At 43.6% G+C, this 23,180-nt stretch overlaps 2 protein-coding genes across 11 annotated transcripts in view; one reads left to right on the forward strand and one right to left on the reverse strand.

The window, feature by feature from the left end:
* The window catches only part of LOC134211818 (uncharacterized), a 150,257-nt gene extending 149,459 nt beyond the window's left edge, over window positions 1-798 (reverse strand). For 8 of the 9 annotated variants that reach the window (XM_062689099.1, XM_062689103.1, XM_062689102.1 and 5 more), the window contains exon 1: window positions 630-797. In XM_062689099.1, coding sequence (XP_062545083.1) covers window positions 630-637 — 8 coding nt within the window. In that variant the 5' untranslated portion in view covers window positions 638-797. Of the gene's footprint in view, window positions 1-629 lie in introns of all 9 variants that reach the window. The other variant, XM_062689096.1, reaches the window with a different exon arrangement.
* A 2,609-nt stretch (window positions 799-3,407) lies between these two features.
* LOC134215979 (phosducin-like protein) lies at window positions 3,408-21,802 on the forward strand. 2 transcript variants are annotated; one of them, XM_062695026.1, is made up of 2 exons: window positions 3,408-3,555; window positions 20,611-21,802. In XM_062695026.1, the coding sequence occupies exon 2, from the start codon at window positions 20,665-20,667 to the stop codon at window positions 21,505-21,507; it is 843 nt and encodes a 280-aa protein (XP_062551010.1). In that variant the 5' UTR covers window positions 3,408-3,555; window positions 20,611-20,664; the 3' UTR covers window positions 21,508-21,802. The 2 variants fall into 2 exon arrangements, with proteins under 2 accessions (XP_062551010.1, XP_062551011.1); XM_062695027.1 differs by lacking the exon at window positions 3,408-3,555 and adding an exon at window positions 20,144-20,535.
* Window positions 21,803-23,180: the final 1,378 nt, after the last annotated feature.

Consider the following 23,180-nt stretch of genomic DNA (forward strand, 5'->3'; position numbering starts at 1 on the left):
GGAGAGTGCATTACTTCCATCTAAGAGATAGTGATTAGTCCCAAATCAATATCTGTGGTAACGGAAAGTGATGCTACTCTCATACAATAGTCTTGGCGTGTACCACCTACGAATTTGTGCGAAATGCTAAATGCTAATAAAATAGTTTAACACGGTTTGGTTTCAGTCGATTAAGCGTCAATGAAACAATTAGTTCTACGAAAAAAAAATTGAGATCTGTCCTGGCCACGTCCTTGCGAATGCTGCGAAGGATGGTTTTGTTGGACACCTACTTAACTAAGATGCAGAGAATTCTACGACCTCTCTCATAGGTGCCACGGGAGGTTTTGGGATTGTGTGGAAGGTTATAACAGTAGGAATCGTTTTGGTAGAACGTGAAACACAGAAAGAACTAAGAGGGAAATACAAAGTAGGAAAGGGACGAGCCTGGAATTGAACTCACGACCTCCTGCTTAAAAGGCAGAAGCGGTAGCCACTAGACCACCGAACTCGTCTTGTTAAAACCACGTTAAAACTATATAATACAACATATTATGTATTATAGAAAATAGGTTTTTTTTTCGTCCAATGAAACGATGTAAGATTATTGTATCATTGACACAAAAAGGGTTAATTATTCTTCTACTTACTTTGCCATTTTGTCACACGTTGTGGATACCTTATTTTATATTATGTTTTATGACTTTACTTTAATAGTCTTTTGTTCACTATTAAATTTGAAAAATCATTTTTTAGCTGTTTTCAAGGTTTTCAAATAACAATCACAAATCGATGACGACTCTGACGACGACAGTACGACTGACGTCCCAGCCAATGAAGATAGATAGAAGGTGAGGAAGAAAACCAAATGCAAGTGCATTTGGTGGATGATGGAAAATGTAAACAGCAAATGGTGACGTATATATACATTTTGCCATAATAGACTAACGCAAAATGAACTCCCCCAAGAAATTATGACGTTTGAGCGGGTCGCATAATGAACGCAAAATGAACTTTTGTTCGAGAAAACGACCCGCTCAAATGTCAAAATCCATCGGGTGAGTGAATTCGATGAACCCCTGCATAAGTCTATGGCCCGTTTACATATACGCTAGTTCTAGCGGACAATGCACCGTCCGACAGTACTAGCGCAAAATTAGCATAATGTAAACGCTTGTTAGCCAAGACAATTCCTGTTTACATTATGCTAATATCGCGCTAGTATTGTGGGATAGTGCTTTGTCCGCTAGAACTAGCGTATATGTAAACAGGTCATAACTATAGACACTATAGGTTCCATAGACGAGCTGAGGCGAAGGCGAGTGTAGCCAAACGAACTGTCAGTTAGTGTAGCCAAACGAGCATGACGTCACGATTGCAATCCAAGCAACGGAGCGTGTGACGTCAAATTCACGTGGTACACTGTGAAAAAGTGGAAAAACACACTTAATCGAAATGACCCAACCGTTCCTCCGCTCGTCTATGGAACCTATTTATAGTGTCTATAGTCATAACCCGCAGGCAAGCTGGCGGCCATTACCGCTCGTGGAAAACTGGATATGGCCCGTTTACATATGAGCTAGTTCTAGCGGACAATGCACTATCCGACAATACTAGCACGATATTAGCATCATGTAAACAGGAATTGTCATGTGCTAAAAGTGTTTACATTATGCTAATATCGAGCTATAGTATTGTCGGACAGTGCATTGTCCGCTAGAGCTAGCCTAGATGAGTGACGTTTAACGCTCGCACACTGATGTGCAATTCGGCATGTGTAAATACATGTTTGTTTTCCTTCTGCTCATAACCTCAAAATTGATCGAGTCATCACAATGGTTGCGAAGGAGTCAAAAAATATATGAAAAATATACTCATTTTTACCCAAACTTTGCTGATTAGCACCATCTAGGAGTGTTTGTTTTCCTTATTATGACGTAATTATGACGTTTGAGCGGGTCGCATAATGAACGCAAAATGAACTTTTGTTCGAGAAGACGACCCGCTCAAATGTCAAAATCCATCGGGTGAGTGAATTCGATGAACCGCTGCACAGGTCTATATGTAAACGGGCCAATAAGGTTATTTTTTTACGTGCACATTTTTATTGGCAAAAATATTATGTATACGTTAATAACCGCCCGCTATACTGCCGTGAATCGCATATCTGTCCCATCTTTGCTGGGTTTCCTTCCGGAGAATATCCACAATAGTGAAAGCTTTTTCACCATAAACGAAAGGAACGCACACAATATATATGGATTTCCATACCTTAGTATTTATTCATTGCATCCCATCCAGGAGGGTGAAACCTGAAACGCCTGTCATCCGCAGTACAATGGCACTCTACCCAACATCATTTTTGGTTCTTCTGTTTTTGGTACCCTGTTTCTGGGTAGTATACCCGAACAAGCTCAGTTCGGTTTTCAACTGGATCTATACAATAGTCGCTGGGTCTTTTTCACCCGGATTTTTCTGAAACACGGTTACTGGCTGAAACCCATTAATGGGTAAAAAAGTATACATTTTTTCAAGTTCTATAAATCTGTCAAGAGAGATGAGTGACGTTTAGCGCTCGCACACTAATGTGCAATGCGTCATGTGTAAAAACATGTTTGTTTTCCTTCTGCTCATAACCTGAAAAATGATCGGGTCATCACAATGATTTCAAAAGAGTCAAAAAATATATGGAAATATACTCATTTTTACCTAATCTTTGCTGAGTTGCACCATCTAGGAGTGTTTGTTTTCCTTTTATCGTCACTCACACATTCGGACGTGAGAATCTCAAGAAATGGGTTATTTTAAATGTGGATAAATGGGTAAAAAATGCCCATATTTAAAACATATTTGACGTTAAAAAATGTGCAATTTTTTACTCATTAATGGGTGAAAAAATAGTTAGCAATTTTCGTCACATAATTCACAACGCGGATCTTGGTGCGGATTCTCAAACGGTTGTCAATCGACGTCAGATGCAATAAAAGTGCGAACGTCAAACGGTTGTCAATCGACGTCAGATGCAATAAAAGTGCATCTAAATGTGCAGCGCAATGCAGCTGTCATTGAGTTTGACACCAGTTTGAAGTTTAGCGGTCCGATAATTGCAAAACTGTTGCAATTATCGAATTGCAGTTAAAAAGCATTGCAGTTAAATGACTTGCAGTTATCGAACGTCTACTGTATTTTGAAGGGAAGAGCTGGGTACAGGTTACCCAGATTTTATCGCTTGTACTGTTATCCAGATTAGAGTTTAGGTACCCGAACCCAAATTAGAGAACCACGATTTTGCTGAATCTGGGTCACTTTGACTGGGTAGGTTCAGGTTAGCGTGTGAAGTATACGCTTCTTTTTAATGAGATTTTTTATTACTTCCATTTCATTCTGTAATATTTACTTATCATTGACGAATGATGCTATGATGATTCGAATCATCATGTTCCAAACAAAATTTGTTATTAGTTTTGAAGACAAACAAAAAACGCTTGTGCAAACTGGATGAACGGATGAGGTGTTCAAAGAAAAATTAAAAATCGATAGTTAATTCCTTCGAAATATTCTTGAATCACATTGCAGGTGAGTGAAAATCTATAAAATTTAAAAAGCAGTTGTACCAGTTGTACAGATCAACTTCCCGAGGAATATAGAATAGTTAACAGAAATTCTGTGCAGCTGGATGTTTTCATCAATCTGGAATAGAGTCGGTTCCCTAAACAAACTATTTGGTGGGGTTTTGCACTCGGATTCACTTTTTTTTGCCTTACTCGTTCGATTCGTTGTACAGAATACCTACTTGATAATAATAGGGGAAAAGACGGCTTTGGCAGGTTTTGTTCTATTATTGTCAGGGGGGTTTTTGTCGACCAAATTTTATAAAATTTGGCCACAATATTCTTTGATATTCAAAGAATGTTTAGGCCAAATTTAAGCATAATCAGTCATAAAAAAACCCCTGACAATAATAGAACAAAACATGCCAAAGCCGTCATTCCCCCTACTTGAAATAAAGACTAATAATCATTTAAATAAAAAAAATCAGAAGGGTTATATACAAGATACGACCGCCCGACGTAAACTACGTAGAACAGATCATAAGATAATTATTTTAGTTAGATCTAAGAGTGATTGAAATTTTGACTTTGGCACTCCCTTATGCTTGAACGATAACATTTGCTGTTTTGGTGAACCTCCTAAACTTTCAACTGAATTGGTTATAATATAACTGAGTACGAGCAGTTTGAAGTTTGTATGGAAATTACTATAGAAATCGTCCCGTATGTGAGAGATCGTTTCGTGACTCCTCCCAATACCGGACACTTCTTAAAAAGACACTACTTGCAGAGGTCCCTCCTTCATCTTATTAAGTACAAAAGGAAGCTATTGAAAAGGTTTCTAATGGCAAGGAATATCAGATCTTCATGTGATAAACTTTGTACAAAATTTGAAGTTGAATAAAAATTCTTCACACCTGTTTTGTTACACTTACTTCAATTCAATTGTTTCTTCTTGCTGAGAAAGCCACAGAAATTAGCAGAAACAAAAATTGAAGAGGACATTGAAAAAGGTGGGAATTTGGATATTTCCAATGAGCTGAAGACAATTGCTGGAGAGTTGTCGATTCGATTGATAATAAAATCTAATCTAGCGTTTTAAATCTATCCTAATTTCGTGACGGTCTCGAATTTGGAAATTTCCGTTTTACACCCTGTATCAGAATCTTCCCCTTAGACGTAGTTTACGTCAAAAAAGCAATGGGTAATGTTTTCAACATAACCGCGAGTAGACGTAGGACTTGTATAAACGTAACGTATTTATATTTACCTTTTGGATCTATGGAGTTTGATTATAGGTATTGATATTGGAAACGACAACTTCCATGCTTTGTAGAATTATTAGCAACTTGTTTATTCATAACTTCTGGAAATAAAAATAAATAATTAAATACATAATTAGAATTGCTTTACTCAAGCAAATGTAGGGCATTTATAGATATTCTATTTACAAAATTTTCAGACTTGGGCAAAATGTGCTATTTTAGGGGAACTGTTCCGTTTTCCAAACAAAAAAATACAGCACCAATTTCGTTGCTTCTTTTTGCTAACATGCGTGCTTACTGCTAAAAAAATCACAACAATGAGAAACCAGAGTCTATTATATAGAGTTACGCAAAGAGAATCTTCTTACACTTATTCTGAATGATGCTCTTGTTATTCTGTTGCCAACTTTCACTTTTGTTCAACCCTTCAAGTGACTTCACGGGAGCGTTCACTTCTAAAGCTTTTTAATTCGATAACCTAGTCACCCACAAAGTGCAAACACGTGAGTTTCTTGTTGCTACTTTATTGAGGAATGTATTGATGTTTTATGACGCTGTTTCTAGATCAAATCTAATACATTTCAATTCATGCGTTTTAATTCGCCATAATAATCATTAGGCGATAACAATACTTCCGCCTCACCAACAAGCATTTGTTTACTTTGCTCGATAGGTAGACGGTTTGGCAGTTCAATAGGTAGATTTGGCTTCACTCTTTGCGCAACTCTATATATAATAGACTCTGCTGTCTACCACAGCCGAGAGGAGGCTGCTCTTACAAACTAGAATCGATTATAGATTCTTTTGCACTTTAGATATCGTCAGATTAAACTTGCGTCCGACGAAATATTTTACGAAGTGGCAAATAACCAGTATTTTGCTAATGATTAGTCGGTAAATTTTCATTTTTCACCGTTGATCTCGCCTCGCCCGAGTGTTTGGTGTGCGCAGGTTTAGAGGAAACGGCGGAACACGTGTTGTTCGTGTGCTCACGTTTTCGCGCAATGCGTGACCACATGCTTGCCACATGTGGTCTGGACACTACCCCGGACAACCTAGTTCGGAGGATGTGTAAAGATGAAGTTGGCTGGAACGCCGTTTTATCGGCTATCGCCCAAATCGTCTCGGAGCTACACAGAAGGTGGCGCGTGGACTCAAGGATGGCTAGGTCAGGCGCAAATAATAGGTGGTCCAAGGGATCGGAGTCGGCTTCATGGGTCATACTGGTGGTCATGCTCTGTGGTCGAATGCGATCCTTTTATCGAACAAGTGGCCGCGCGAAGAACAACATGGTATCGTCGCTTTCGCGGCGTCGGTCAACCGGGTGGGTTCGGAGCCCGAGGACGGAAAGGGGTTCTCGTCAAGGCTGGGGCAGGCGTAGGCCTCGCGTCGGCAAGCCCCTCTGTGTGCTGGCGAATAGGCCCTATCGCAGAAAGGTCAATTTGGGGTGCACGCGGCATCATCATTCTTGATACCAGTCGTGCAGAGGGAAGCAGGCGCGAAGTCGACCCTTCCCACCTCCCGAGGACATAGGCCACCTGGAAAGCCGGCAACGCGCTGTCACGATACCATGGTGTTCTTCTAAAAAAGCGAGTTACGATGTTCGGTGCTGCAAGGACACGCAGCTAACCTCAAGGGTGCGTTGTGCACTGCCCCCCCTTTGAAGCATTACTTTCTGGTTGTACCGAAGGGACTATGGGCTTGGCGGCAATGGAAACGGTTTTTTTTTTACAAGGGAGAATGCATTTACACACTAACCCAGTACACGTGCATTGTAGTTGCCAAACTACCACACGGAAGTGTACTGGAGTGTCGGACTCGACCATACCGGTAATACCGACTAAACTCCCTTGGGCTCCACCATCGTTTCCCCCAGGAACTACCTCCCAGTACTACTTCTGGGGGATGGCAGTACTAAACGTACTCGCTCGTTCTCGCTCACACAGGCACCCGTCCCGTGCGAGACTAACTTGGGTGCTCGCTCTATCGCACCCTCAAACACACCCTACATACTCTGTTGCACCTCTGTCATGCCGTGCGGGTCTAACTTGTGTGCCCACCCTTCTCATGCCATGTGGGTCTAACTTGTATGCCCACCCAAACCCTTGATTCATGCTCATACACTCCATGCTTGCACACACGCTAACGCTCCTATGGGTCTGACTTGTGTGCCCACCCTTCTCATGCCGTGCAGGACTAACTTTTGTGCCCACCCTTCTCATGCCGTGTGGGACTAATTCTATGCCCACCTTTATCGTACCATGTGAGACTGCTCACCTCTTTCATTCAGTTCGCGCTGACACATACTACTCGAGTCATTCGACCTAACACTCCCTCTGGCATCCCTTGTGGGACTCTTCGCTTAGGTTCCCACTTCTGACATACCATGTGAGTCTGACTCACCTCATTCATGCCATATGAGACTAGCACAACACGACTCAACTCATTCCTTTCGTACCATGTAAGACTGACTTGGATGCTCCCCACACTCCTCTGCCACGCCGCAGGGTATCAGTTGTCGTAGGAACCAACATTCCTGCGCTACTCCCAGCGCGGCGTGTGCAGTCCATACATACACCTATTCATTCACCCTTCTGCCATGCTTCGAGGTGACGATCTCGGTTGCCACCCGCTGCGCCATTACCTCTGCATGGGCAGACCATTCACACACTTCTTCGCGTTCGGCACTTTCGCTCTAACACCAATCACAAGTTAGTCATGCTTGTCGATTGTTGCTCGGCGCGCCAGATTCTCTGCAAGCTGCAGGCAATCTGAGTGGTTGCAGTCGAGACTGCGTTCCACTTCTCCACCGCTTGACACATCCTTTGGATAAGATTATCCGGAGTTGTGTCCCAGCCGCAAACGTCTAGCATTGCTCTTCTTTCGACGTCGAAACGAGGACATACGAACAGTATGTGCTCTGCAGTTTCGTCAACACCTGGGCAGTCAGGGCAGACGGAGACCTCCGCGTGCCCAAACCTGTGGTGGTACTGTCGGAAACAGCCATGGCCTGACAGGAATTGTGTCAGATGGAAGTGAACCTCCCCATGGGGTCTCCCCACCCAGCTTGATATGTTGGGAATCAGCCGGTGGGTCCACCTACCTTTCGAGGAGTTATCCCACTCGCGCTGCCATCTGGCAACCGAAGTCACCCTGGTACGCTCGCGGGCTCCTCTGGTGCCACGTAGGTCAAAACACTCCTCGTCCTCCCGGATGACCAGCCCGACTGGCATCATACTCGCTATCACGCAGGATGCGTCGCGCGATACCGTGCGGTAGGCCGATATCACCCTGAGACACATCAAGCGGTAGGTGCTTTCCAGTTTCTGCAGGTAACTGGTTACCCCAGTGCTTTTGCCCAGGACGGGCCGCCGTACCTAAGAATAGATGCGGCAACGCCTGCCAGTAGCCTACGTCTACTGGCGCACACCTTGGAGCTGTTGGACATCATCCTCGATAATGCCGCCACAGCAGTCGAAGCCTTCTTGCACGCATATTCGACATGGCTACCGAAGGTAAGCTTGTCGTCTATGATGACCCCAAGAATCTTCAGACTCCACTTTGAAGTGATCGCGACGTCTCCCACGTGTACAACTGCATGTTGTGCCGACTTACGGTTGCTGACGATAACCACCTCCGTCTTATGTTGAGCGAGCTCAAGGCCTCTCGCACTCATCCAGTCCGCCACAGTGCTGATCGCGTGTTCTGCGGTTAGCTCTACTTCGGGGATTGACTCCCCGTAGACCTCTAGGGTTACATCGTCAGCAAAGCCGACGATCTTCACACCAGGAGGGAACTTTAGCTTCAGAACCCCGTCATACATCAGGTTCCGTAGTAACGGACCCAGGATTGACCCTTGCGGGACTCCTGCGGTAATAGGAACACTTTTCTGACCGGCATCGGTCTCGTATAGCAGCACACGGTTCTGGAAGTAGCATTCCAAGATCCGGTACAGTCCCACCGGCAGGCTAAGCCGGTGTAACGAGAGCGCGATGGCATCCCAGCTTGCGCTGTTGAATGCGTTCTTCACGTCCAGTGTCACCAACGCACAGTATCGAATTCTTCGCCTTTTCCGTTGGATCGCTACCTCTGCAGTCTTGAGGACTGAATTGATAGCGTCCACCGTGGACTTACCCTTCCGAAAACCAAACTGGTTACTCGACAGGCCATCCGTACCCTCTGCGTACGGGGTGAGCCTGTTGAGGATGATCCTCTCGAGCAGTTTACCCGTCGTGTCAATCAGGCAAATTGGTCTGTACGCCGATGGGTCACCCGGAGGCTTCCCGGCCTTCGGCAGCAGTACCAACTTCTGCCTTTTCCACCTCTCATCCACACTCATCCAGGCATCTCTGCTTAGCTAGCCTGAACATGTTCGGGTTCGCTATGATCGCTCCCTTGAGTGCACTGTTTGGAACTCCATCGGGGCCTGGAGCTTTGTTCATCGCAAGGGTGTTAGCCACTGCGAGTAACTCTTCGTTCGTCACCGGAGCCACCATTTCGGCCACACTCCCAGCGCCTTGCAGCGCAGGAGGAGGCCAGGGACTTGTGGCTCGGGACGGGAAAATACTTCGATAATCCTCGTCAACCGGTCCGGTGACCGTTCGGGGGTGAAGAGCCCCTTTGGTCTTGGCCATCACGATCCTATAGGCGTCACCCCACGGATTCGCATTGGCACCCTCGCACAGGTTGTCGAAGCACGCTCTCTTGCTGCTCTTGATGGCCTTGTTAAGGGCCAGTCTCGCAGCTTGAAACACTTCCCGGCGGACCGCTCTTTCCTCCTCGGTGCGGGCTCGTTGCGTCCTACGTCTAGCCTTGAGGCAGGCTGATCGTAGGGCTGCAATTTAGGCACTCCACCAGTATACCGGGCGTCTGCCATTTCTTGGCAGGGCTTTCCTCGGCATAGTAGCGTCGCACGCGCGTGATAGGACAGCTATCAGCGCATCCCCGCTTAGACTGTCGGTGTTGGCCTCCAGTCCCAGGGCCGCGGTGAAAACTTCGCTGTCGAAGTGAGTGGTCTTCCACCCACGGACCTGACAGGGATCACCCGCCCTCGGACGCTGCACACCATAATTGATGTTGAAGCGAATTGCTAGGTGATCACTATGGGTGTAGCCCTCGTCTACCCTCCAGTCCAGGTCCGAGACCAGACTAGGGCTGACAAACGTTACATCTATCCATGACTCGACCCCATTCCTACGGAATGTGCTACTGGCTCCGTCATTGACAAGCACTGCGTCGAGTTTTGCAAGTGCCTCGAGTAACGCTTGTCCCCTCTGATTGGTGCAGCGGCTGCCCCATTCCACTGCCCAAGCATTAAAGTCTCCCGCTATAACGAACGGGCTCCGACCTACTAGGTCGGCCGATAGCCTGTCGATCATCTGGTCATCCATTGGCCACCTTGGTGGGGCGTAGCAGCTACAATAGAACACCCCGTTGATCTTGGCTATCGCGACACCCTCCGCGGAGGAGTGTACAACCTCTTGAACGGGGTACCTTCCCGTTGTGCAAATTGCTGCCGACCTAGACCCGTCCGCCACCCAGTTGCCGTTACCGGCAGGGACGTTGTACGGGTCGGACAGGAGGGCGACATCGATCCTCGACTCCGAGACCGCCTGCCACAGCAGCTGCTGGGCAGGTGCACAGTGATTCAGATTCAGCTGTGTTACTTGCACGGCTTTTTCCGATTGGCTTCTCCGAAGGGACACGCAGGCCCGCCCATAGCATGGTTCCGGGCCTGCTTCTTACTGGCGCAGATAAGGCACCTAGGTGCCTTGTCGCATTCCTGTGCTTTGTGTCCCTCCTCGCCGCAGCGACGACACATCTTGCTTCGGTCTGGGCCCTTGCAGTCATAAGACTTGTGCCCGGACTCAAAGGCACCGGTAGCACCTGTCCACTGAAGGTGGCTGGAGCACGCTTACTGGGCATACTGACCAGCCGATCTTCAGCTTCCCTTTCTCGATGACCTTTTGGCGTCAGCCACCGGTAGTCTGAGATAGGCTACCTGCGTACCAAAGAATCCCCCTCTTAGACGTACAGAGGACCGCTCAACCTCTGTGCCGCACTGCTCTTTGACGGCAGAGACGACGTCTTCCGCGGTCGTGACCTCATCCAGCTGCTTACACTGGAGGGTCACTTCCGCACCCAACGACCTAACCTGAGCGCCGTCACCCAAGACCTCCTGGGCAAGCTTTTGTAAGCCACCCCGCTGGATTGCGCCACGCTTCAGTACCAAGATCATTTCACCGTTCTTGGTACGTCTAACGCTGCGCACGTCCTGGCCCAGGGCCGATAGGCTATCGGCCGCTCGCAGCGATTTAAGGACATCGGCGTATTTGTCCAAGGCCTCGCCTCTGTCTCTCACTTTCTTCATTGGTCGAGGGGTGTTCGACTTCCGCCCCCTACTGACCAGTTGCCAAGGATTCGCATCCCCTTCGGCGGGTACCGATGGCTGGCTGGGGCCAGCTTGTGGCTCAGCAACTTGTGCCTGTCTAGTGCCTTTCGCCTTCTTGGGCATACGCCCTTCAGGCTCCGGTGCACCATCCAGGCGACGCTTCGCCTTAATGGTAGCGCGTTTGGGTCGCTTCTTACTTGACGTTTTCTTGCCCTCACTGGCCGTAAGGGCGGTCGCCTCTTTCGCCGCAGTAACACCGCTAGGGGAGGAGAGGGCCTTGGTCTGCGTACCTTTGGCTACCCTCTCTGCTTCCGCTACACGCCTGATATAAGCGACCTGTTCTTGTCTTGCGACACGAACAGCTCGCCGGAGCACCAACAGGCTCTGCTTAAGCTCCTTGTTGGTGTTCTGCCTGCCGCTTACGAACTCGATGATTTCATCGAGTTGCTCGGCCACCACCCGTATCCCTGGTAGTGGCTCGTCAGGCGTGCAGGCAGGGCTACTCCCCACCACCGCTGGAGACTCTTCGGTGCTGCCAATAGCAGCAGCCGTCACTCCACTTGCCCCTCTTTAATAGGGGACCTCGCTAGGCCCCTTTTGGCAAAGGGGTCCGTCACCTCCAACTCCAAAGATAGGTTTCGTTCAATACTCATTTCTTATGGGTCCCCTTGCGGCTGCCGCCGAATCCTACTGGAGTAGTCGCCTTTAGTGATCCCATGGTTATCTATGCCTGCCTTGCGGCAAGCAGGAGGCCATGCGAGGGTTGACACTTACGTGTTCAGGGCCAGATCAGCGCAAGTCAGGAAAGGACATCTTAGCCTACCAGTAGGCAAAACTGGATGGCAGGATTGGGCAGCGTGCTACAAGGCCCGCCACGGTTTTATGGGACGGAAGACAGCCTAGCCATTAGCCCACTCGCCGTTTCGAGTCAGTGTCACCCGACCCTACTAAGAGAGTAGAATGTCAGACTGCCAGCCCTCACTTCACAATATAACAATATCCAAATACGAAACCAGTACACGCAACCAGTATGCCATAATCAGGGTCTTACTGATATCAACCCTGATGTGCCAGTGGCACTCTCTGGGCTTGTGCTTTTGAAACGGCACACAGTCGCTTTGATAGAGTCTGCTTACGGGCACTTGTGGTTTTTTGGGAGGGATTTTAGCAGAGCCCACTACTAAATCCCACCACGCCCTAGGCAGTTCTCCCTGACTCACAGACAGCTGGGGAGGGGTCGTCAAGCCCTTGGACATGGTCCCTGCTGCCCCCAATGGAAACGGTTTAGCGGGCCGGGTATGTAGTCCTGCCTCCCTCGGTGATCCCTAACCCCGCACTTCCTGGTCAACCCAGGATGTCTGTTGAGCAGATTCCCCCTCCATTGCTTAGGAAGAAAAAAAAGGCTATCTAACTGGCATGGAATGGGCTCCATATGACAGCATTCGACTCCAAAACTTACCGAACAGTAGAGGGTTCTGAGACATAATGAATCACGAAACTCGTCATCAATTTTGAACATAAAGCCCAATTGTCGATTGGGGATGATGTAATTGTAGTGAACTAGGAAAGTAACTCATTTTCCGTTCTTATACTGGTATGAATGATGGTGCATTTTAGACTCTGAGGCACAACAAACTGCCAATGAGGCACAACAAATGCCAATCCGCGAAGGTACGCACCATATTTTAGAGCTCCAAGCAGTCCTGTCGTATTTTATCGTTTTATAATTTTTTATAATATCTGCACACAGCGAGACATCGTTTATAAAAATCGAGAGCAAGGTTACTGCGCTGCCGAATTCCCAAAATGTTAAAAGTTTTGCAGAATATTTCCGACTTTGACGATCCTATCTTAACTCGAAACTAACTAATGAAACATCGCTCTCCTCCAGTTCATCGAGGATAGCATGGTCTACTATATCAAACGTCGCCTTCAGATATACCATATAAACAGCATCGATCCCGCTTTTAAATTCATATACACCCCGAGTCCATATGAAAAGTTAAAAATGGGTAAAACCGGCATCGATGTAGTTTTTACAGTAGGGACTTCTGTGAGAAAAATCTATCAGCATTGTACAGGCGTTCAAAAAGGAAATTCAGGATCACTCGTTTGTCTCCTTTCGTGAAGAAACGATTTGTAAGATATACGGATTCAAAAATATTTAAAGGTATTCTGAAGAGCTTAGGTCATGCCGGCCGACAAGATCTGAGTCAGCTGACATCTGGATTGGGAAACAATCCATTTGTTTTTAATTAACGTTCATTTGATAGAAAAAGTCAAGAAAAAGAAAAAGCAAGATGTGCGCAATTCTAATTCTCAGATGACAAACTAGCTTGGAATCTCCAAAAACACAGCCAGGGCGTGGCCGCATAAAAACAGTTTCTTGAAGTTTCTTTTTTCTCCATTCAAATACCTACGCTGTTTTAACATCAATGTTGGTGGTCCGTTGGTGAGCCACAGATAGTAGAATTTGAATTTCACTTGCTTAACAACAGGGGCGAGCACTTCATCGTAGTCTGATCCAATTTTTTGTGTGGCGAACGACGTTTCCTTTTTCGTCTTCCTTTCGCTTGAAGATCCATTTGCAGCCGATTGTTTTGCGTCCAGGAACAACTACCCATGTGCCATTTTCGTTGTGAGACTATAACTCCTCCTTGATAGCAGCTTTCCAAAATTCACTCTCCGGACCAACTATCACTTCTTTCAATGAACCTGATTCCGGCTTCACGATATCTGACAGGCAACAACCCTTTCGTGCTTCTATTCGATTTCCTGACATTCGCTGGTGTTTCTGCTTCTTCTTAAGTTCCACTTGATAAACCTTCTGTTTGTGTCCCTTGACTACAATCCAGGAACGTATTATCTTCCTCTGAGGTCGATTGTATATCTTCTTCCTTATTGACGATCTCATAATGTGGCTCATCAACACGCCACGCGGCATTTGAGGGAGCATATCATACTCCATAAACTCGCAAGGTTTTGAAATTTTTGGCAAAGTTTTACTTGTATCAATGAAACGAACGTCTCTGCTGTGTTATACCTTGTTGGTTGTCAGGTTTATCATACGATATTCCGTGTATAGTAGAAAATCGAAAATTTGTTTTCAATAAAATGAAATATCTACAGTTATCAGACGTCGCAACTCATTTCTGATTAGTGCGCATGATAGTACATCCATGCGTGCATGATGCGCACTACTGATGAAATATTTCAAATTGTCGCGACTCGCGTCGCAGCGCGAGTGCTCAATCGCGCGGTCCGGTTTGGTGGCGGCCCGACAATACACCGATACACACTCAGTTTTTATTTCTGCAGCTCGGCAAAAATCCGCACAGCCGTGCGCCAGTAAAATTGTAAACTGATATTTCAGCAAAAATGACGTTTGTTAGCTGTTAGCTTTCGGCAAAACATTTTCTGATTTTCAGCTATTTTGACAGAAATATCGGCAAAAAACATGTTTGCTGGGGCACGGCTGTGCGAATCTCGGTAAAAGTTCAATATTTTGCTGAGATTCCGGTAAAAAAATATTAAGTGTGTAGGCTTTCTGGTTATTCGAGTATCCAATAAATGTGAGTTTAATGCCTGTTGAATCCAACTTATGCATATGGAATTCGGCTTCTTTCCATACCAGCATTCATGCGATAAGACACCATTTATCGGTAGCACGGGATGGTAGCATGTTCTGAACATATGCAGCGGTGTTGACCCAGTATATATATATATATATATATATATATATATATATATATAGAACACAGCCATCTCCAAGCTTCTGTTCTGCGTTCTGCCACTCCGTTTTGCTGGGGACTATACGCAGCCGTAAACTGTGGTGTGATTCCTTTTTCACGATATAATCTTTCCAGCCGTTTTGATTTGTATTCTCCACCGCAGTCTGAACGAACGATGGCAGGGCGTTTCCCAAAACGCGTCTCCGACATTCGTACGAACTCTTCCATTCTATCAGCAACTTCAGCTTTTATACATTGTACAATATCTTGTGAAGTCATCAATAATTATCATGAAATGTTAAGAAAATTATTTTGAGCTTTTTAGTGGAATGTCTTCACTTGTCATAAGACGAGTTTGTACAATCCCATTGAATTCCACCACTTAATTGTATCTTGACAGAAACGTATTTCGACCTCAACAGTAATGCCGTCTTCAGTGTCTCGTACTTGACTCGCAGGTCGAGTCAAGTACGAGACACTAAAGACGGCCTTACTGTTGAGGTCGAAATACGTTTGTGTTTCGGGAAAGATATAGTCGTGTCATCTTGCCTTGCATACAACATTCACAGTCGTCGTTTACGTTTCGATCTTGACACCTGTTGCGAGATCATCGCGAACTATCTTCCTGATTGCTTCTTCGTCACGGTGGCCAAGTACATGCACGGTTCAAGCAGTACATCCAGTTTTCATTATGCTTCGCTAAACCAGCTCTCGGAATTGTAATTGACAAATCGGACAAATCCTCTTCAGCAATGTTACTCGGGACGAGAGTGAAACTTTCTGGTGATGTTACTTCAAAGCTTCCCAGGTTTCTTTGGAAGTTTGACAATTTCGGATAATGGAATACTGGGTGTCTTCAACAAACATAAACACCACAGCATAGGAAGATCATTTTAAAATGCTTATAGTAAATTCTAGACAAAATGTAATTAAAATCTGATTGAAGCATGATACGGAAAAAGTTCTAATGATAGATACATTTTTGAAAATTATTCAAAAAAATTGAGATAAGCTTTCGAATATGTAATTCAGAACTTTTTCCGGATCCTACATTAATCAGATTTTAATTACAATTTGTCTAGAATGTATTATAAGCATTTTAAAATGATCTTCCTATGCTGTGCCGTAGGATCTGTCAAAGTTAACACCGTCGTGTGTCTTCTTCTAATTTTTACTTGGATTCGTCTATTAATCTGAGGCAGAAATCGTAATAAAAAACGTCTGTATTAGATGATTAGCAAACGTAGAATGAAAATTTATCTTTTTCTATTTACTTAATATAAACAGTTTCTAAGGAGTAGTTTTTCGTTGCATACTCGACTTCTCCTTCAATGATAGCCTTTCGGTACAACTTTGTTGTACGACAAAGGCAAAACTAGCAACCCTATAACCAAAGACCGGCGGAGTGAAAAACTGTCGAAATGGCAACGTATGAAAAGGTGTGATATCGTGGAAATAATACTGGCATCACTTGAACTTTTTGCTTGACTCTTATGGATGAAAAAAGTAAACAAGTCGATTTGGAACCGCTTTTGACAGTTCGATTGGAAACAAGATGGCGTCTTTGCCGATCTCTTTATTCTAGTATTTCTAGGCAAAACGCGTTTATTTCGATAAAAGGGTATATGTGTATGTTATAAAAAAGGAAATGATATTGACGTTTATGTTGATTGTTTCTTCGCAGTGGTGTAACTCTACTGGAGGGGCAACACAGCTTGCCTGATCTATTGTGATGGTTAGCAGCACAAGGGGCTGTTACTTCAACACGCACAGGTCTAGCTAGTATTCTATGGTCCAATGCACCGAATGAACACAATGACTTTTGAGACGGGCGCTGTTTACTAAAAATGAACACTTGCATGAACTCGATGAATGAAAAAGTATTCATTTTTAGTAAACAGCGCACCGCTCAAACGTCAATGATGAACTCGGTGCATTGGACCATGGTCCAATGCACGGGGTAGGACTTTTCTTACAGGGTGTTCAATAAGTTCGAATACACTTTCAAAAAATGTTTAAAAATTGTAATTAAATTATTTCTTTTCCCGGTTACATTTCATTGAAAGTATTGTTTATAAGGAACGTTTGTAACATTTCTTCTGGAATGAACTTTATTTTGTACTAATTCACGAGCTTCAAACATTTCTGAAATCCATCGCAAGCGACACGCACGGTCTGCATGGGCATTTCATTCCAGATTTTGAGAATTACGTCTAGAACTGGTCCAAGTTACTGACTTTGTATTCGTACAGCTTTAACATAATAAAGGACCAAACAAGAAAGTTAAGAGGGTTCAAATCCGGGAAGCTGGGAGGTCGCAAAGGTTTGTCCAAAAAGTCGATGAAATTGTCCCCATATAATCGCATTTTCAGTGTATAAAGGCAAAGGGTTATCGTCCTATTGGAACATGTAGGGCTGATCTCCGTCTTATCACCGAGCCACTGGGGGTATCAATCTTCCCCAAAATCTCAGTTTTGTAGTACACCGCAATGATTTTGACCTTCAAAAGATGCTGTTTACAATGCCCCAATCCATTTTCACCGCGTCAATGTCAACACCACACACATCCGTTAGCGTATATATACCGCTAACGCTGACACCAATACTTATACAGAATATGTACATTGAGCTTACAAACACAATGATCAAACATTTGTATTCGAACTTATTGAACACCCTGTATACTATGTTTTAATAAGTGTAATATTAGAAAATAAAATTTTCCCTGTCCATGGATGATGGGGTCAACGTTGATAAGTCAAGTGTCTGCATATTGCTAAAATTGTGAAATAATTTGTTCTTTTATAGTACACATTGCTATTATTATTAGTACTCAACACATTATCGTTAGACGAAAACGAGATGAATTTACTTGCATCCGAGTATGGTTACACTATTAAGTAGTACTGAAGTACGTACTTTAAACCCGATAACATTTCAAATCAACAGAAACACGTCGAGTATTTTTTGCCAATATATAGAAAATAATTAAACACTTGATATATCATACCTCCTTGCAAATACTTAGAGAAGGTGTCGCATGATCTAACAACATTTTCTTGAGTATATGCTGCGGAGGTTCCGGCAGGGTCTAGTACCAGTCTTAACTAACAAAATACTAACACAAAAGACTGGGAAGCAAACGATCATCCATTGCACCAATTGTAGTTAATAGTTCAGTATACAGTAAGTAGTGAAAGTAGATACTGTAGATTCACTAATTTTGCATTATATACGGTGATTGTATTCGTTATTTCTTCTCAGTAATCTTTGTTATTTTACTCTTACTTTTACTGCATGGATCAACGTATAAACAAACCTGTTTCGCTCTTCATTTTTTTGGGTTAGGAAAAATAATACATACTCCAATGTAAAGAAATATTGAAGGACATAGGAGACGTGACTAAGTGTATTCTGAAAGACAAATAAAATTAGTTGACTACCTTATAACACAGTAAATGACCGATAGGGAATGAACTCATGATCAGCGCTAGACGGAAAAACAAGAGATAGAGTCACGTTTAACTGAGACCTTAGCCACCTATGTACATGAGAATAGACCATATGATGCTTTCATCCACTATCCTTTTCTCTACATGACTAATAGTTTGACCACCTAAGGTAGTGAGGAGGATCAATCAATGTCTTTTTGAGCCCATCATCGAGTGGAAGCTCACGAAATGGTTTGAAATCTTTACTGACTGATTCTAGTTCTGAGACGATGATGATGCTATGCAAGGCCGTCATAAGTCCACAAAGATAGTATTAGGCGTTTTCTTGGAACATGGTTCAAAATATGTAGTTGTTAAAGTAGCAGGCTCAATTTTTTTAAGATTGTTTGGTGAACGGTTCTAAACTGTGGCCAATTTTGGCTTTTCGATTCAGTTTCGACTGCTTTCACTAGATAATTTGCAAAACTTTGGACGATTATTGATATTCATCAAATTGTAATACGATATTAATCTAGAGTGCTTTGAGAATAGGTCGTATGTGCAAAAGAGAGTCTCTCTTTGCCTCCATTCTCTTTCGATTATTATAGATCTATAATAAAGTTTACTTCAGATTTCTTGGCAGATATCTAAAGATTATAGTTTTGTCTAGCGTTCTGAAGTGAAAATGTGGCAAAATATGTAAAACTAGCTTATGTACAAGCGAAAGAGAGCGTGCACAAAGAGAGCCTCTCTTTTGCACATACGACCCATTCTCAAAGCAATCTAGAATTTTAGTTTCAAAATAATTTTTCATGAAAGGTGTTTATTTGAAATATAGTCAGCAATTCAAATTTAACGAGGTGTATCGTGTATACCTATACCATATACACATCAACATAATTGTATTTTATGTGACCAAAAGATCCAACGAGTAGTACATATTTTTTAATGATGTTATTCATATAAATCAATGCTTCATAATCGTAAAATTCATTCATTTAGCTAGGAAATAGACGCAATGAAGCATTACCATACCATTGATAACTGAATCTTGGACCAGACTTTAAAGACTTGAATTTTGAAGAGCGGAATAGAACATGACCATTTGACTACTGAAATTTATGATATCAGACAGTACTGTAAAGGATATGACGCCATAATCTTGATCAACCGCCAAAATAATGGAAGCTCTCAGATTAATATGTCGATTTATTGCAATAGTACTTAAATTAATTTATTGTATATTTACGATACCATTTAAATTATTCCATGTTGAAACAAAGTCCACTAGTATGATCCCATCACATTCCATCAAAGTGTTATGGCTCGGCTGCGGTGGTGGGCGCGGTGACGCGTTTTGACAGAGAATACAGAATTATTACTGTCAAGATGCGCCGTTGCATTAATCGCTGTAGAACGGCCTTTACTTGGACTTTGGAGATGGCATCAGTACCACTCGTTGTCAACATAGACTACTATTCGGTATTGAATGTCGGCTCCAAGAAAACATTAAATCAACTTTACATGTTAATTATTCGGAAAACATTCATGCGCGTGATGAGCTTTCATTATTATTATTATTTGTTTTTAAACTGACAGACTGCGGGAAGGGAAATGTATCGGTATGATCACTGTTAAACTATCAGTCTATCTAAATGTAATTATATTTTAAGACAGTTGCTTCCTTGACCCGATAAAAAGTATGCATATACTAACTGGTTATCGTTAAGAAGAAATATACAATTACAATTACAATTTCAATACGAACCCAGACCGCAGTGACCTAGTGAGCAACATAGCTTGAGTCGTCTGCTAGTATTGTGTATCACATGGAGAGCCCAGCCGAGATGCCAGTCTATTAAGACTACAACTGGTAAACTCTCGAAAAAAAAAAAAAATAGAAAATAAAATTTTCAATAGAAATATTGTGTTTATTATACAGTAGAAGAAAAGTCCAACCCCGTACTGCTTACCGTTTTTAATTAAATTGCTTCTAGAATTTTTGAGAAGAGTTTAAAAAACTTCTTCGTATGGTTTCCCGTGGAGATTTTTTCGATTATCATCTTTCTCCTTCTTCTTCTTCATGCAACATCAAAGCGCCAATAAACCTACCGGCAATAATAACGAACAGATTTGATAGAAGCATGTAGAAAATTCATATATACATGTACACAACTGAAAATTAATGTATACAACTGGTTTATTTTATTATACATTCTTTAATACGAACAAAAACCCTAAGACTGTTTCTATGTTTTACAGGTGGATTCTACGAACTACAAAAGTAAATTCTGTTTTTCTGTACTATCAGTTACTATGGCTACACTAGAGGATAAAATTTTCGGCGATAAATTACAATATTATTGTAGCAGTAGCGAGGGTGAGAGTGATAATGATGAATGTGATACGAAAGTTGAAACGCCAAAGTGTAGCAGCAAGCCAACAAGTGTCGGTATGAACTCAACCATGGAGCAATCTCATTGGTCCGGAAGTACCACTAATACTGGTCCAAAGGGAGTAATAAAAGACTGGCAAAGGTTTAAACAGCTTGAAACTGAAAAACGAGAAAGTCAAGATCGCGAAAAGTTGAATCTCATCAAGAAACTCAGCATTACAGCTCGTTCCGTTGCAGAGGATGATAAAGCTAAAGAGCAGGAACAATTGGACGATGAACTAGCTGAACTAATGTCCGATGATTTTCTTCTACAGTTTCAGAAAAAGCGTATGGCGGAGATGCTAGCTTTGGCGGGAAAGCTACCGATCTTCGGAACTCTAAAGGATATTAATAATGGAGAGGAATTCCTGAAGTCCGTTGATGACGAGCAGAAGACGGTAACGGTCATCATTCACATATACGATCGTTATGATGTAGCATGTAAAAAAATGAACAAAGCACTCGAGGAACTTGCATCGGAATATAAGAATGTCAAGTTCTGCAAATTCATGAGCTCTGTGGCGGGTCTGAGTAGCTTCTTCAAATCTAACGGTGTTCCTGCCCTGCTTATTTATAAGGGAGGTCAAATGATTGGCAACTTTGTGCGTGTTACGGATGATCTTAGCGATGAATTCAACAGTTCTGACATAGAAGGCTTCCTTATAGAAGCTGGAATTTTGCCGGATAAATCTTGCATGCCAACAATAGTTAGCGAGTTATGTTGAAACGTCAAATAAAAGTAATTTCATGTCATGTATAACTAATATAACTGTAGCGCTCCATTTAAATTCCATAAAATCATAAACGGTATTCTGAAATAGCTTCAAAGCACTACGTTTAATCGGCGGTTCAACCATAAAACTCATCTCCTTTTGCATGTATAAAAAAATATATAGAGTTATTTTTGTCAATTCTTTCAATTAAGTGATATGGAATTAGGTTTAATTATTTGTAACAAAACAAAATTATTGATAGTTGGCAATATATTTTCTATTATTAGTCTTATTTTTCAAAATAAAATCCATGTTTTTTTTTCAAAATATCACAGACAAGGGCCCTGTAGCATAATGAGATTAATAATATTCACCCTTATTCTTGTTTACGTACGAACGCGCTTTCGAACGAAAGCGAAGAACGCATTTTGTTCCGACGTCAAAAATTATGTATGTGCACCTATTTGAAATTATTAAAATTAACCTATAATAAAATGCAAAATGTGTACCCTGGAAGTTACCACCCGAGAAAGTGTGCCAATGATCGACGCGAAGTTTTCTTCATTAAGCACTTTCACAGTTATTAACTGCGAGGTTTCTAAGCCAAGTTACCATATGTACATTCGTATATCATGAGGCTAACACGATGATACTTTAACGCCCAGGGAAGTCGAGACAATTTCCAAACCGAAAATTGTCTAGACCGACGCCGGGAATCGAACCCAGCCACCCTCACCATGGTCTTGCTTTGTAGTCGCACGTCTTACCGCACTGCTAAGGAGGGCCCCCGTTGACCAGTTCTCTATCATGACAGCTTGCGAAAAAAGAGGGGGAATCTGTTCAACAGACATCCTGGGTTGTCCAGGAAGTGCGGGGTTAGAGGCCACCTCCAACAGCAAACGAGGGAGGCAGGACTGCATCCCCGACCCGCTAAACCGTTTCCATTGCCGCCAAGCCCATCGTCCCTTCGGTACAACCAGAAAGTAATGCTTCAAAGGGGGGGCAGTGCATAACGCATCCTCGAGGTTAGCTGTGTGTCCTTGCAGCATCGAACATCGTGACTCGCTTTTTTAGAAGAACACCATGGTATCGTGCCAGCGCATTGCCGGCTTTCCAGGTGGCCTTACCACGCCCTATGTCCTCGGAAGGTGGGAAGGGTCGACTTCGCGCCTGCTTCCCTCTGCACGACTGGTATCAAGAATGATGATGCCGCGCGCACCCCAAATTGACATCTCTGCGATAGGGCCTATTCGCCAGCACACAGAGGGACTTGCCTACGCCTGCCCCAGCCTTGACGAACAAGTGGCCGCATGAAGAACAACATGACCGACGCCGCGAAAGCGACGATACCATGTTGTTCTTCATGCGGCCACTTGTTCGAAAAAGGATCGAGTTCGACCACAGGGCACCGGTATGACCCATGAAGCCGACTCCGAACCCTTGGACCACCTCTTATTTGCGCCTGAACTAGCCATTCCTCGAGTCCACGCGCCACCTTCTGTGTAGCTCCGAGACGATTTGGACGATAGCCGATAAAACGGCGTTCCAGCCAACTTCATCTTTACACATCCTCCGGACTAGGTTGTCCGGGGTAGTGTCCAGACCACATGTGGCAAGCATGTGGTCACGCATTGTGCGAAAACGCGGGCACACGAACAACACGTGTTCCGCCGTTTCCTCTAAAC

The sequence above is a fragment of the Armigeres subalbatus genome, chromosome 2 (assembly GCF_024139115.2).
Source record: "Armigeres subalbatus isolate Guangzhou_Male chromosome 2, GZ_Asu_2, whole genome shotgun sequence".
NCBI classification, from domain to species: domain Eukaryota; kingdom Metazoa; phylum Arthropoda; class Insecta; order Diptera; family Culicidae; genus Armigeres; species Armigeres subalbatus.